Source organism: Bubalus kerabau, chromosome 1, assembly GCF_029407905.1.
Source record: "Bubalus kerabau isolate K-KA32 ecotype Philippines breed swamp buffalo chromosome 1, PCC_UOA_SB_1v2, whole genome shotgun sequence".
In the NCBI taxonomy this organism is placed as follows: Eukaryota; Metazoa; Chordata; class Mammalia; order Artiodactyla; family Bovidae; genus Bubalus; species Bubalus kerabau.
In genome coordinates this window covers 212660962-212675518 of record NC_073624.1, presented here as the reverse complement: position 1 = coordinate 212675518, position 14557 = coordinate 212660962, and the positions used below count along the sequence as shown (strand labels likewise).

Below are 14557 nucleotides of genomic sequence, written 5' to 3'. Positions count from 1 at the left end.
ACCCACTCCAGTGTTCTTGCCTGGAGAATTCCATGGACAGAGGAGCCTGGCGGACTATAGTCCATGGGATCAGAGAATCAGACATGACTTTGTGACTGAACAACAACAACAATAGCTAATGAATACAGCCTGCCTTCCCTTGTTTCTGGCTGGGCATTCTGGGGCATCGCTTGAATTGGGTGACATTAATGCCTCCTGTGTACAAGGGTGGCTTAAGGATACTGGGGTGCATGCCTGCAAGGCCCCCACCACAGTGCCCAGCACAGCCATAACCAGACAATATGAACTCATGTGAGACAAAAAGCAGTGTGAGCTGAGCCCTAGTGCCTGGTGCCTGATGCCTGGGACATCTATTTACCGTGCCTCTTCCTGAGAGTCTCTTCCATCCAGACCACATGAGAACCGATGTAACCCAAGATTTAATCAAGCACTTTCTGTGTACCAGGTGGGTCAGACAGACAATACCACCTTAAAGAAATACCTTCAGTGAGTAAAATACCAAAGAGAGGTACCAGAGATAAAACAGCTTCAAATGGGCTGTACTCAGCCTGGAAGGGGGGTGCCTCCCAGAGGAGGTGTGGCTGTAGCCATGAAGCAGAAAGAGAAGGCAACCAGGCCAGGAGAGAGGAGAAGCTGTCCAGGCAGAGGAAAGAGTGTGTGCAAAGGACTGGGGGCAGGAGGGACATAGGAGCTCTGCAGGGGGTGGGCAGGGACTGTGGGGAGGAGTCTGGAGCCAGGTCAGGGCTGTTAACAGCCATTCAGAGGCGGACACAGAAGGGCGTGGCTTGTTGTTGTTCATTCGCTGTCATGTCCGACTTTCTGTGACCCCATGGATTGCATCACGCCAGGCTCCCTGTCCTCATTTCCCACAGTTTGCTCAGATTCATGTCCATTGAGTCGATGATGTTATCTAACAGTCTCATTCTCTGTCGCTCTCTTCTCTTGCCTTCAATCTTTCCCAGCATCAGGATTTTTTCCAATGAGTCAGCTCTTTGGTGGCCAAAGTATGGGAGCTTCAGCATTAGCCCTTCCAATGAATATTCAGGATTGATTTCCTTTAGGATTGACTGGTTTGATCTTATTGCAATTCAAAGGACTCTCAAGAGACTTCTCCAGCACTATAGTTCAAAAGCATCAGTTCTTCCGCACTCAGCCTTCTTTATGGTTCAACTCTCACAACTGTACTTGACTACTGGGAAAACCATAGCTTTGGCTGTATGGATCTTTGTTCAGACCTCAGCCTCTCTGGGCCTCAGTTTTCCCACATGTTCACTGGGATGTGCAAAAGGTTTGGCAGGGATGGAGTGTTCCAGACTCACACCCGGGGGCCCCTGTGTGCAGACAGGAAAAGGAACAGCCTGGAGGACATCCCAGCTCCACTTGGGGCCGGATCCCAGCATGGCAGACAGAGGACATAGCTGACTCCCAGGCTGCCCTGGGGCGAGACAGCAGGGGTGGGCTGTCCTGCCCACTGTCCTAGGGAGGAGGATCTGGCAACTCCTGACTGCTGGGGTGGGTGTTTCAGGCCCAGCGCTGGAGGCCTCTGCGCCCTGAGCTGCTCATCAGGCCTGTGGGGTCTCAGGTGGCGTGGGGGAGTGATCTGAGCTCAGGAATGGTGGTCAGGGTTTGTTCTGGGTCCCCGCACCCCTGCACTCACAGCTGTGAGGTTGCCAGCTTTGCCTGTGGAGCATTAGTTTCCCCACCTGTAAAGTGAGGAGGGATAAGGGAACTCCCTGGTGGTCCTATGGTTGGGACTTGGTGGCACTTTCACTGCGCATCCCAGTTTTAATCCTTGGTCAGGAAAATAAGATCCCATAAGACATGTGGCACGCCCAAAACGAAAAATTTAATAAATAAGATAAAAATGATGAGGCTAAAATAAGCCGCTGCAACACTTCTGAAGGATGAGTAATTGTAAACACTAAAGCACGTCCAACCCTGTCTGGAAAATCCTTAGACCTTCACATTCCAGCAAGGAGGGGTATGTTGATGCGGTCGGTGGTGACAGATGAGGAAACTTGAGGCAGGAAAGAGACAAGGTGAGGACCCCGAGGGCTCCAATGCCTGGTCTACCCGCCAGGCGCTGGAGGCTTCGGGAGGAGGGACCGTCGCGGGGATCCGGGACCCACCGAGGGCCGCCTTTTCCACTACGGCAGCTAGAGGCCGCTCGTGCCTCCGTGCAATGAGCTCGCGCCCCGTGCCCTGAGCCGTCCGTCCCGCCCACCATCCGCCCCGCCCCGCCCCGCCCCCTGCCCAGAAGGCCCTGCAGGGACGGGTCCTGCCACTCTGGAGTTTGCAGGGTGCGCGGTCTATCCCGCAGCATGAGCGCCCCCGCCGCGACCCCTATCTTCGCGCCCGGCGAGAACTGCAGCCCCGCGTGGCGGGCTGCGCCCGCGGCCTACGACGCGTCGGACACGCACCTGCAGATCCTGGGCAAGCCGGTGATGGAGCGCTGGGAGACCCCCTACATGCACGCGCTGGCGGCCGCCGCCACCTCCAGAGGTAGCCCGGCCCGGCGAGCGGGGCCGACCGAGGCCAGCCCGTTCTCCGGCGACGCGGCGGAGTCTCTGTGCGCCTTCTTTCCTCGCCCGGAATGTGGGGCCGCTCGCAAGGGCAGTGGTGGTGTCCTGGGGGCGCTCCGGGCGCCTTGAGTACCCGGAACGCCCTCTCCAGGAGCACTGACGCCCCGACTCGGGGATGGGTCCTCAGACGCGGAACTCAGCGCCCCTCCCCCCCTCCCCCCAACCCCGCACGAGGCTGAGGACGGGGAATAGCAGCCTGGCGAGGTGCTGCCCAAGCCCACGTGGGGACTTCTGCCTAGGAGTCGCGGGAGGCCCGCCTCAGCTAAGAATAGCTCCGGGAAAGCTAAGGCCAGGAGACAGCTGTTGGAGGTGGCCCTGCACCAGGTGTCAGAGCCCGTGGGGTGCTGAGGGATCCCCACGACCCCAGAGGCTGTGCGTGCCACCTCGGGGCCTCTGTGTCCCCATCTACCAAATGTGCACAGCCAGCGTCCCTGCCTGGTTAGGGTATTTCTCTCTGCTTCCGTCTTTGACCCAAAGGGGATCAATCCCCGCCCCCGTCTGTTCCAGGCCTGGGCCTTGAATCCTGGTTCTTCCTTGTCCTTTGTTGACTTCACTGTTGCGGGGCTGCAGACTGCCCAAATCGGCAGATAAGCAACCTCAGAGTAAACAGCCTGGGCCAGGGCTCAAGGTCCAGGGTCTGCCCTGCTCCCTGGCCTGGCCAGCACAGTAGTCGTTGTCCATGGCTTCCCTGGCAGGCCACCCTCCCTGGCTACTGGCCCGGGCCCACGCTGTTCCCTCTCAGAGCTGCTGTATTCTGTCCCACCTCTGCTCTGCTGTGCTGCCCGGTCCTTGTGGCAAGTGTTTCTCCCCACCAAAGCCGTGCCCCCTCCTCCAGGTAGCCTCACCAGCCCCACCCTGCGGGTAACACCTGGGCTCTCTGTCTGCCTAGGGGGCCGGGTGCTAGAAGTGGGCTTCGGCATGGCCATCGCAGCCACAAAGGTGCAGGAGGCTCCCATTGAGGAGCACTGGATTATTGAGTGCAACGAGGGCGTCTTCCAGCGGCTCCAGGATTGGGCCCTGCAGCAGCCACACAAGGTACCTTTCTCTGCCCTTGGCCCGTCTTCAGGGTGAAGGCCCTGCCCCCTCCCTTGTAACAGATGGAGTTCTGGGCCCCCTCTGACCTAGCCTTCTTTTTCTCCTCTGCCCCAAGGTGGTCCCCTTGAAAGGCCTGTGGGAGGAGGTGGCACCCACCCTGCCAGACAGTCACTTTGATGGTGAGGGGCTCTGGGAGCTGGGGGGGTTGCTCTGCAGGGCCTGCCAGCCCCTCTGCCTGCTTTTGAAGCCTTGATGTTTCACTAGGGCATAGAGCCAAGAGGCAGGCACGGACGGATGCACGTCCAGGAGCCTGCATGCAGGTGCGCATATACCTCAAGGATGGAAGAGACATGATGCGTAGAAGTGGCCATGGCACTTGGGGCCTCCCCAAGGCTCCCACTGGCAGCCCTGCCTGGTGAGGCTGCCTCCCCAACCATGTGACTTCCATCCTCCCACACAGGGATCCTGTACGATACATACCCGCTGTCGGAGGAGACCTGGCACACTCACCAGTTCAACTTCATTCGGGTAGGGCCACTGATGGTGGAATGTGGGCTGCCAGCCACAGGATGGAGGGCCAGCCCTGTGGGGGGCACCTGCTGTCCATGCAGGGGTCACCTCTCCTTCCACTATTCCCCTGACCTGCCAGGAGGTGGGAGGTCCGCTGGGAACACCTCTGCCCACCCTCACATCCCTTCCTGACCACTGTTCACCCCCACCCCCACCCCCAGGACCATGCCTTCCGCCTGCTGAAGCCAGGGGGTGTCCTCACCTACTGTAACCTCACCTCCTGGGGAGAGCTAATGAAGACCAAGTATTCAGACATCACCACCATGTTTGAGGTGCCCCACCCCCATCCTGGGAAGTGACTCTGGGTGGGGAGACAGCTGTGATCTGGGGAGGGTCCCTGGCTTCCGCCAGCCCTATGGGCTGATCTCCTCAGTGGACTCAGCGCCCACCTGTACATCAGGAGAGATCAGTCTCTCCATGCTGACATCTGGTGGCTCCCCCAGGCCCTGGGGATACAGGGATGCAGCCCAGAGTCCCCGCACCCCTCCCTCTGCCCTCCTGCACCCAGGCTTCTCTTTATTGGTCTGGCCACCTTTGTCTCAGGCCTTTGCCCACTTGATTTCCTCTATCTGCAAGGACGTACTAGGCCATACCCCCTAACAGCCTGGAAGTGGTGTTTGAACACCTGGAGACACCCACACCCAGGCCTCTGACCCCACCTAGCCCCCAGGGTACCTGGCAGAGGGGTGGGCTGCAGAGCGTCACCCCTGCTCGCCACTCCCTGTGACGTGGCGCCTCCCTCTGGCCAGGAGACCCAGGTGCCGGCCCTGCTGGAGGCGGGCTTCCGGCGGGATAACATCCGCACACAGGTCTTGGAGCTGGTCCCACCAGCCGACTGCCGCTACTACGCCTTCCCGCGGATGATCACGCCCCTGGTCACCAAGCACTGAGCCCAAGGGCCAGCTGCCCACGCCGCCTGGGGGCCCTGGGTTTCGGGAACCCCTACCCCTACTCAGTACCTTTGTGACCGGAATTGAGGGCTCCAACCCTCAGCCCTGGTCCAGACCCACGCCAGCCTCCCTACCCCTGCCAGAGGACCTGGGGATGAAATAAACGCTAATGCTGGTCTGGCCCATCAGCAGTGGGACACAAGTGTGTGTTTGCTTTTACTTTTCCTGCCTCTCCAAAGAATGGTAAAAGGAAAGAAATCTGCTACAAGGGCTTTTTGGAGCCGGTGGCCATTCCCCACTAGTTTCCGATCTCCCGTCCCGCCCTCAGCAGACATTGACAATCAATCACCGATGGCCCCCCTCCCGCCCTCCCGCTGGTAGGCACCTAGGGTCCTCAGAAGAGGCAAAACTAGGTCAGGGCCACACAGGGTGGCAGCCCCAAGATCCAGACCCTCTGGTCCCACCCAGTCAGGTTGCACCCCAACTCTACCGTCATCCTGTTGCTTCTCACTCGACGCCCTCCCAGCGTCTCAACTTCCCCCACACGAGAGCAAGGTTCCCCTCTCCGCCCCGCCCTCCCCAGCCCCGGCCCACAGAGCACGCTGGGCGGGAGCGCAGGGAGGGTTGATCGGGTTTATTGACCGCCTCTTGGGAGGACGATGCTCAGGGCGGCCGGGCGCCAGCACTACCTGCGGTACCAGATCCGCAACCTCTTTTCCCGTTTGATCTTCTTCTGCAGCTGCAGAATGCCATAGAGCAGGGCCTCGGCCGTAGGCGGGCAGCCTAGAGAGGAGCGGTGCAAGCGGTGCCTCAAGCTCCTGACCCCTCCACCCAATGCCAGTTGGGATGGGCTTGAGGGAGGGCAGGTGGGCGGGGCCACCCTCGGGGTCCGCCAGCCAGACAGACGGAATGAACCCAGGACTGGACCTCCAGGCCAAGACGTGGGTGGGGGAAGGCCGGGAGGGCCCCGCCCAGGTGAGCTGCCCTGTCCACGTTCCTTACCCCCACGTGACCTGGCTCGGGACCCAGGAGACAAGTATGGGCAGCCTGCTGACACCCAGGCCACACTGCCCCGCTCCCCAGGACCCTTGCAAAGAGGTGGGGGCAGACTGGAGCGAGCTGAATCCGGGTAAAGTCAAAGATACACAGCTGGGGAGGGACAACGAGGGCAAAGGCTGAGGTGTCACTCTTCTGGGACCCTGGGTCTGCTCATGCTTCACAGGGCGAGCCCTCTCAGTGGGGGAAGAGGGGGTTCTGTGCACCCAGAGGGGCTCACCTGGGACGTAGATGTCCACTGGAACGATGCGGTCGCAGCCCCGCACCACTGAGTAGGAGTAGTGGTAGTAGCCACCTCCGTTGGCACAGCTGGGGGTGGGAGGCGGGGCTGTGAGGGCCTTTCCCACCACCGTGGCCACCTCTCTCCCCTCTCCCAACCCCCAACCCACACCTCTTCCATAGATATGATGGGTACACAAAACTGTAAATGTGCCAAACCCCACTTTGAAAGGGTGAACTTTATAGTATGTGAATTCCACCTCCACCAAGAAATTAGATGACTACACAGCCTTTAATGGCATGGAGAAATAGGAGCTGGCCAGATGGGGAGAAGGCTGCAGCCCCCCCAGAGCAGGACGTCCCTCCTATGGTCCTACTGCAGACACAGACAGGAACTGGACAGGCTGCTGGGGTGGGGGCACGACTGTCACGGGCAGAAGGGGACATTCTGGATGACCCCAGTGAGAAGGCAGCACAGAAAGGAGACAGGAGAGAGGCCAGTGTGTCACTGGCATGTCTGTCATCCGACCCTGCCCCACTGGGCACTCACCTCCCCATGGATACGACATAGCGGGGCTCCGGCATCTGGTCGTAGACCTGGAAGAGACAGGGGTCTGTGTGCAGCTCAAGGCTGGGGGGTGGGGGACAGGGAGTAAGGGTGAGCCTTGGGGCTGGGCCCACCTTGCGGAGTGCAGGGGCCATCTTGTTGGTGAGCGTCCCAGCCACGATCATCACGTCGGACTGGCGTGGGCTGGCACGGAAGACCACGCCAAAGCGGTCCATGTCATAGCGGGGCGCCGCCATGTGCATCATCTCCACGGCACAGCAGGCCAGGCCAAAGGTCATGGGCCACAGCGAGCTCTGCAGGGCAGGGTAGGTGGCCAGTGACCAGACTGAGGGGCCCACCGTTTTTAAAGAAACTGGGTGATTTCACAAAGAAAAATCCAGATGCCTAGCCTTTCTTCAAAGATGACCCCTTAGCCCACAGTGACTACATGACCTCCAGACCCCCAAGACATTCTGGATGCTAGTCACCAGCCTGAGCATGCTGCTCCAGTCCAGGACTGCCCACCAGGAGGGCAAAGTGAGTTTGGCCAGTGGGTCCATGCTTCCCTGCAGCCACGTTACCAAAAAGAAAAACAGAAAAGCCCTAAAACCAACTGCAAATAGTTTTAATGATACAGTGCACACAACCCCTGCTGCTGCTGCTGCTAAGTTGCTTCAGTCATGTCTGACTCTGTGCGACCCCATAGATAGCAGCCCACCAGGCTCCACTGTCCCTGGGATTCTCCAGGCAAGAACACTGGAGTGGGTTGCCATTTCCTTCTCCAATGCATGAAAGTGAAAAGTGAAAAGTGAAGTCGCTCAGTCGTGTCCGACTCTTAGCGACCCCATGGACTGCAGCCTACCAGGCTCCTCCATCCATGGGATTTTCCAGGCAAGAGTACTGGAGTCTCCCCTAAATCTGGTCTCCAACATGGCACATGCTGCTCTGGGTGCCCAGTGATCACTCCTGGCACAGATTTAGAGCCTGCGACCAAGCCCCTGCAGGGCCTTGTTCCCAACAGTGCCTGAACTCAAAGGGCTAACTCCTCCAGGAAGCCCTCCTGGATGCACCCTGACTTCCCTCCGACTTGTAGTGTCTGATTCTCACCACCCCCTGCCCCCCACCACCCCAGATGTTCTCTCTGCTTGTCTGTGTCCATCTGGGGATCTGGCCAAGGTCCCTGCTGCCCTGCAGATGTGCTAATTCAGGTGACAGAGCTTGGGCCATCCAGAGAGCAAGGGCAGCCCAACATGGCAGGGTACCCGAGCAGTGCCCACAGTGGCCGACTCCACAGTGCCTGGCCACAATGACATGGCCACCCTGGAGCAGCGGGTCTGGACGGGCGCTCACTGCCTGGACACTGTACAGCACCATCAATGGGGGCCTGTTCCCCAGGGGGGCGCCCTAGGGGCACTGAAAGGAGCCCCTGTCCTAGGACAGAGAAATGTGTCTTAAGGAGACACAGATGAGCACAAGGATACCCAGACTGTCCCAAGGCCAACATGGGGGGTGGGTGGAAGTTAGGATACCTGCTGGGAAGGAGCTACTGTTTTCATGCCCATTTCCAGTTAAAAACATGGGCTTTACATTAAAAGAGCAAAGAGAGGAACAGAAGACAGAAGGACAGGAAGGAGGTAGGTCATTCTCTCTGGGAGGTGGCAGGGGAAGGGCAGAGATCCTGAGAATCAGAGCCTCAGATCTCCACACAGAGGGGCCTGGCCCACTCTGTGGCCACTTGGCAGCAGGGCCCTGAGGGACAGAGACAGGGAGGGGCTCACCCGGCGTGCCCAGTTGATGAGGTCGTCCAGCTTGGCCACCACATACTCGCCCCGGCTGCTGGGAAGTGCGGCAGGTTTGGGGACCACGGCTCTGGCCTGGGATACGGCGGGCTGAGTACTGGGCATGGACACATGGCATGGGGAGGCGTCAGCCAGGCAGGCGCCCCCTCTGCCCCCACCTGCTGCCCAGGCCTGGGGCAGGACATGCCTTGCTACAGTCCCAGTGAGACCTTGTCCTCTCAGGGACTTGGTCTCCTTATCTGGAAAACGGGTTTGGCTGACACACTCTTGTCAGGAAGCTCCTGGTCTGGACATGTGCAGCCATCAGCCTGGATGTGCAGGAGGGGGCTGGGCAGGACTCTGAGGGCAAGGATCCCTGGCATTGCCCCACTGGGTGGTGGGAGGGCCCCAGGGTTGCCATGGGCCACTGCTGTGCCAGTGGGGGGGGGGGGGGCGGGTGGTGGCTTGGGGGATAGCTCCTGGAAAGGCCGGCCTCACCTGCTCGGGCTGTCAGCAGCCATGCTGGAATGGACCCCTCGCACCTGCAGAGCGGCACCCATGCCAGAGCTGTCAGGAGATGGATCACACATGACAGGGAGCCCAGGGTGCCTGCTGACAGGGTCACCCTGGGACCAGCGTGGGGGGACTGACCAGGGGCCAAATATAGCCCTCCACCTGTTTTTTGTAAATTAAGTTTTACTGACACACAGCCATGCCCATTCACTTTCTTGGTGGCTGTGGCAGTTTTTAAAGAGCCGAAAATGTTCACTATCTGGCCCTTTCCGGAAACAAATCTGCTGATCCCTGGTCTAGAGAGTGCCTGCTCTGCATCTGAAATTTTCCTTGTTTTCCCATTTTCCCTTTGCTTTGCATTATCTATTTTATTCCTAGGGGAAAAGCCTATCAAAATAAAATCAGCCCAAATCCACGCCGTCCTCAGGGCCCCCAACTCCCCTCCATTAAGAAGACCCTCCCTGGGGTTTGGGGGAGAATGGATACATGTATATATATGACTGAGTCTCTTCACTGGAACTATCACAACATTGTTAATCAGCTGCAACCCAAAACAAAATGTTTTTGGTGTTAAAAAAAAAAAAGGAAGAAGAAGACCCTCCCCTGAGATCTGCTGTGTCCCTGAAAGCTTGGGGCTGGGGCTGGATTTCTGGGCTTTGTCTGCACCAAGGGCCTGGCAGCCACCTGCATTCCCGTCCCAAGGAGGTTTGCACAGGGCTGCTGCCTGAGCAAATGCACCAGAAGCCTTCCAGTGCCAGGTAATGGCTGAGTTGAGGGCACGAGGGCAGGGAGACATGGGTCTGCAGGCCAGGCAGGCGACCCCCAACCTGGCGCTGCTGGAGGGCCCTCCCAAGTCTGAGGCACCCTAATGGCTCCGTCTAAGCCCCTCCCGGCCAGGGCCTCACTGCTGTGGGTAAAGGGTCAGGATCAGAGCCCAAGGCAGGCACTCACCGCACAGCAAGGATCGGGTGGAGCAGGCGGGGAGCTGCAGAGAGAACCACAGGGTGGAGGCAGTGAGCTGAGGCAGCATCAGGCCACACTGGCTGGGAGTGTCCAGCTAGGCATTTGCCTGCCAGGACCTAGCACCCCCTCTCTCTCACCCTCAGTCTATCTAGACTCCATTTAACAAATGTTTGGTACAGAGCGGTCTTTCAGGGGACTTCCCTGGTGGTCGAGGGGTCAGGACTCCGTGCTTCCACTGCAAGGGGCCCGGGTATGATCCCTGGTCAGGGAACTAAGATTCTGCAAGCTGTGAGGTATAGCCCCCCCCCAAAAAAGCCATCTTTCAGAATATGAAGCAGACACCAGACAGTGTCCAGTGTCATTCCTCTGTTTCCAATGACACAGCCCACACTGGAGGCCAGTGCTCCTTTGCTCAGGCACATCAGTGTCCCACCTACCTCAGGGCCTTGCACTTGCCATGCTCTCTGCCTGGAGCACTTGGCCCTTCTTGTGGGTTTCAGCTCAACTGCCTGGGTCTACACTAGCTTCCTAGGCCCTCCTGATCCTGCCACATCTGCATGTTCTTGTATGGTGCCTGCCTGCCCCAGCGATGGCCTCCCTGGCTTCCCTTAGTGTCTGTCACGGTCTTGACTCAGACTGACAGGTGTGTGTCAAGTTAACATATCCACAGACTTCAGCGAGGCTCCAGGCCCTGGGCTGGGAGTTCCGGAGTCCCAGAAGCTGGGCAACTCCAGACTCCTGTGTGAGCTGCCTCTGTCTCAGCCTCAGCCCCCTAACCTGACCTTAGTTAGGGTTTTGGGTAAGCTCACAGCACAGTAAATGCCCTTCACCTCCAAGGTGAGGGAATTCCAACCTCTGGTCCAGACTTAGCAAGAGGCTGCTGGTAAGGATTCAGAAGGCCGGCAAACTTGCACGGGAAGGAAAAACACCCATTTTATGGTCACCCACGTCTTACTAAAAATTTGGCCTTTCCTTAGTATAGCCCAAACTACAGCAGTACTAGCAGGATGCAGGCATTTCACCAACAGAAATGACAGTGGTTTCTTAACTACGCCACAGGGACTGCTGCCAACCCTGTGTAAAGGAACGTGCCCACTCCATTCCTTCAAGGACACAGCAGTTGGTAGACCCGCCACTAGACCCTGACATTCCAGGCATGACTAATGAAGCACCCGGACTGAGAACAGATCCCTGGTTCCCAGACAATATCTTGAGAGCTGTCCCACTTTTCTTTACAATCCTGGGAATCCATCCTAGGCGCTTAATCGCTAATCGGAGGAGGAAAGGGCCCTGGAGCAGCCAGGGTTAGGACGCCTGCTCAGCGGGTGACCGACCCCTTCCCAGGGTGGCAGGCTGCCCTGGGTCGCGTTCCAGCCCTGCCAGGCCGCGTGACCTCCAGGGGGTCCCAGCCTCTCTGTGGGCCTCACTTTTCTCCCTGTCAGGGCCGTACCCACCAGCGCCGCCTCTTCCCGGGAATTTCAGGGGCAGGATCCCGGGCCAAATGTGGGCCCCTTCTGCCCCCGCCTGCAATTCCTCTCAAAGATGGCAGCCTGCATCACCCTCGGCCTCCGCTTGCCCGAGCGGCTGAGGGTAAAGGCTCCCGGAGCGACCTAAACCCCGACCCCGCCACCCCGGCCCGCTCACCCGCCAGCGCCGCCATCTTGGCCTCGGCCTTCAGACAACCTCTACGGTCCGTCCTCTGTAGCGCTCCGGATGCCCCGGGCCGTCGCCCAAAGCGGCTCGGCTGGTGCGGAAAAACCGGAACTCGGGTGGGGACGTTCCGCCTCTGTGGACGCCCCACCGCCGCCCGACTCCGACACCCTGCGCGGAAATAGAACACAGAGGCGTGGGCGGAGAGTCTTGGCAAAAGGAAGAGGGTAGCCCACTCTCTTCTTACCCGGGGAAGCAAAAAGTGCGAGCTCCGTCCCTGGGTGGGCTCGAACCACCAACCTTTCGGTTAACAGCCGAACGCGCTAACCGATTGCGCCACAGAGACGGCGTTGTGGCTGAGTTGCAGGCGCGACCCTACGAGGCATGCGCGGCCCGCATGGGCAGCCCGAGCTACGTTTGCGTGCGAGCCGCACAGAGCGGGGCGGAGTCAGGAGGCGAGGAGGGCCCCTGCTATCCAGCCGAAATAGCTCAGTTGGGAGAGCGTTAGACTGAAGATCTAAAGGTCCCTGGTTCGATCCCGGGTTTCGGCAAAAGTTTTGGCGCTGCTAGCATCATCCTTCTCTTTGACTCAGAGCTGATGTGTGGATGTTGACATTGGCTTATGCCAACGCGGGAGGGCTTGAATGGAAAAAGGCCTCAAACTCGCCCCGCCAATCCCCAAAACTGTGAATCCAGCCCCAAAACACCGCCCTCTTCTACCTCGATTTCCAATGTATTTTAAGTGGTAGGATTAGAACGAATGCTAATTGTAAAAAGAAACACTGCTAAACACCAAGAGCGGCAAAAGGGAGTTTGCAAAAACACCTTTGTCTCCGATGTGTGTGTGTGTGTGTGTGTGTGTGTGTGTGTGTGTGTGTGTTTAAAGTTAAGTATTTATATTTGGCTTCATTGAGTCTGCTGCTGCACAGGCTTTTCTCTGTTTTCGCAGAGCGGGACAGTAGTTGTGTCGCAGGGGCTTCGTTGCTCCAACGCATGTGGGATCTTCCTGACTAGGGAGCCAACCCGTGACTCCTGCATTAGCAGGCAGACTCTATCTGTGGACTGCCAGGGAAGTCCCTCCTATGTGGTTTAATTGTGACAATCCTGTGGGGCACCTGTTCTACCCATTTTACGTATAGGGAAACTGACTCTTAAACGGGGGAACTCAGGTGAGCAGCAGGGCTCCTCCTGGCGGGCGAGGACCAGCCCAGGTGTGTCGGGGAGCCTGGCGATAGAGGTCCGGGCAGGGGCAGGTGGGATTTGGCCGCCCTCACCATCCATCTCCAGCACATGCAGGAGTAAAGAGCAGGTGGGGCCGAGGGGAACCCTACAAGTCCTCAGTTCCCACGACTGGCCAGGCTGTGGAGCTGGATTTTTGTTTTAAAATTTTAAATAAACCCAAATAATTAATTTAAAAAATGAAGACCCAGCACAGCCAAAAACAAAAACAAAAAATTTTAAGGTGGTGGTGGTGGGCGGGGTGGGGGGCGGGGGGAGCGGGAGGCTTCTCTGGTGGCTCATTGGTAAAGAATTTGTCAATGCAGTTGTTACGGGTTCAATCCCTGGTCCATGCAGATCCCACATGCCCTGGAGCAACTAAGCCCTTGTGCTACAGCTATTGAGCCTGTGTTCTAGCACCCGAGAGCCACAACTACTGACATAGGGGGCCCTAAAGCCTGTGCTCAGCAGCAAAAGTCACTGCAGTGATAAGACCACACATTGCAATTATAGTAGTCCCTGCTTCCGAAACTAGAGAAAAGCACACACAGCAAAGACGACCCAGCACAGCCCTAAATAAATAAACTGTTGATTCAGAGAAAAGTTGTGAACATAGTACAGAGCTTGCTATGCTCAACACCCAGTGTCCCCTATTGCTAACATCTTACACTCACGTTCACGATTCAGGAACCAATGTGGATACATCGCCACCATGATCACGTCACAGCTTTTAAGAGCTCGTTTTCTCCTCACGTCCTAGTCCTGTGAGCCAGGCACCTGGGAGCCGAGCCCCTAGCCCCACCCAAGCCTTCAGATGGTGCAGCTCCAGACGGAGATCTGAGACCACAGAGTGGCGCACAGGAGAATGTAGTTTCTGGACAGCAGGGGCCGGTTTCACTGCTGATGCAGGGCTGGATAACTTAGGCACTGGATGGGGAGGGAAGAGCCTGATCAGGAGCTTGGGGTGTCCTGGGAGAACCTTCAAACAGGCAACCCTCCAGAAGCAGGTCTGATGGGGCAGGGAGTAAACAAGAGGGCAGGCAGGGAGGAGGGAGGAAGAAGACAGGGATAGGGGGTGGGGGTGGGGAGCAGGGTTAGAGGAGGAGCAGGGAGGAAGGCAGAGGGGCCAGAGGCAGAGGGAAGCTGCAGGGCAGGGGAGGAAGGCGAGCAGGGGCTGGGGGAGGGGGTGCCCTGACAGGAAAGCCTGGAGGGAGAAGCCCCGCCTCAGAGTTGAGAGGCCATGACCACACTGCCCAGACATGCATAGCTGATTTGAGATTCTCAGCATGCTCGCCTGTGCTGGGCATTCCTCGTTTTAATCAATTTCCCGAACGATGATGGGCTTGAAGAGGTGCCCAAGTAAACGCAGGGAACTCCTCCCCAGGAAGCAGTTTTGTTGAAATGTGCTGCTCCTTCCATTGGGGGTCTGATCACCCCCTCACGCCATCCGGGCTGGAGCCAGACAGGTGAAGCAAATGCAGGAAGAGCGTACTGATGAGCTCTGGGGTCTGGGTGGAAGGAGGGTCAGGGAGGGCA

At 58.2% G+C, this 14557-nt stretch overlaps 2 protein-coding genes and 2 non-coding genes across 4 annotated transcripts; 2 read left to right on the top strand and 2 right to left on the bottom strand.

The window, feature by feature from the left end:
- Positions 1–2257: 2257 nt before the first annotated feature.
- Positions 2258–5279, top strand: GAMT (guanidinoacetate N-methyltransferase). Its single transcript, XM_055553245.1, has 6 exons — positions 2258–2502; positions 3472–3617; positions 3733–3796; positions 4078–4145; positions 4349–4459; positions 4937–5279. The coding sequence occupies exons 1-6, from the start codon at positions 2322–2324 to the stop codon at positions 5075–5077; spliced, it is 711 nt and encodes a 236-aa protein (XP_055409220.1). The 5' UTR covers positions 2258–2321; the 3' UTR covers positions 5078–5279.
- Positions 5280–5696: 417 nt separating this feature from the next.
- Positions 5697–13750, bottom strand: NDUFS7 (NADH:ubiquinone oxidoreductase core subunit S7). Its single transcript, XM_055553233.1, has 9 exons — positions 13696–13750; positions 11798–11974; positions 10142–10175; positions 9176–9244; positions 8678–8795; positions 7034–7213; positions 6903–6949; positions 6354–6442; positions 5697–5860 (listed from the first exon to the last, which is right to left on the bottom strand). Exons 1-9 carry the CDS (start codon positions 13733–13735, stop codon positions 5763–5765), a joined length of 852 nt encoding a protein of 283 aa, XP_055409208.1. The 5' UTR covers positions 13736–13750; the 3' UTR covers positions 5697–5762.
- Positions 12076–12149, bottom strand: TRNAN-GUU (transfer RNA asparagine (anticodon GUU)). The gene has a single exon. It is a non-coding gene; the product is annotated as a tRNA-Asn (tRNA).
- Positions 12282–12354, top strand: TRNAF-GAA (transfer RNA phenylalanine (anticodon GAA)). The gene has a single exon. It is a non-coding gene; the product is annotated as a tRNA-Phe (tRNA).
- Positions 13751–14557: the final 807 nt, after the last annotated feature.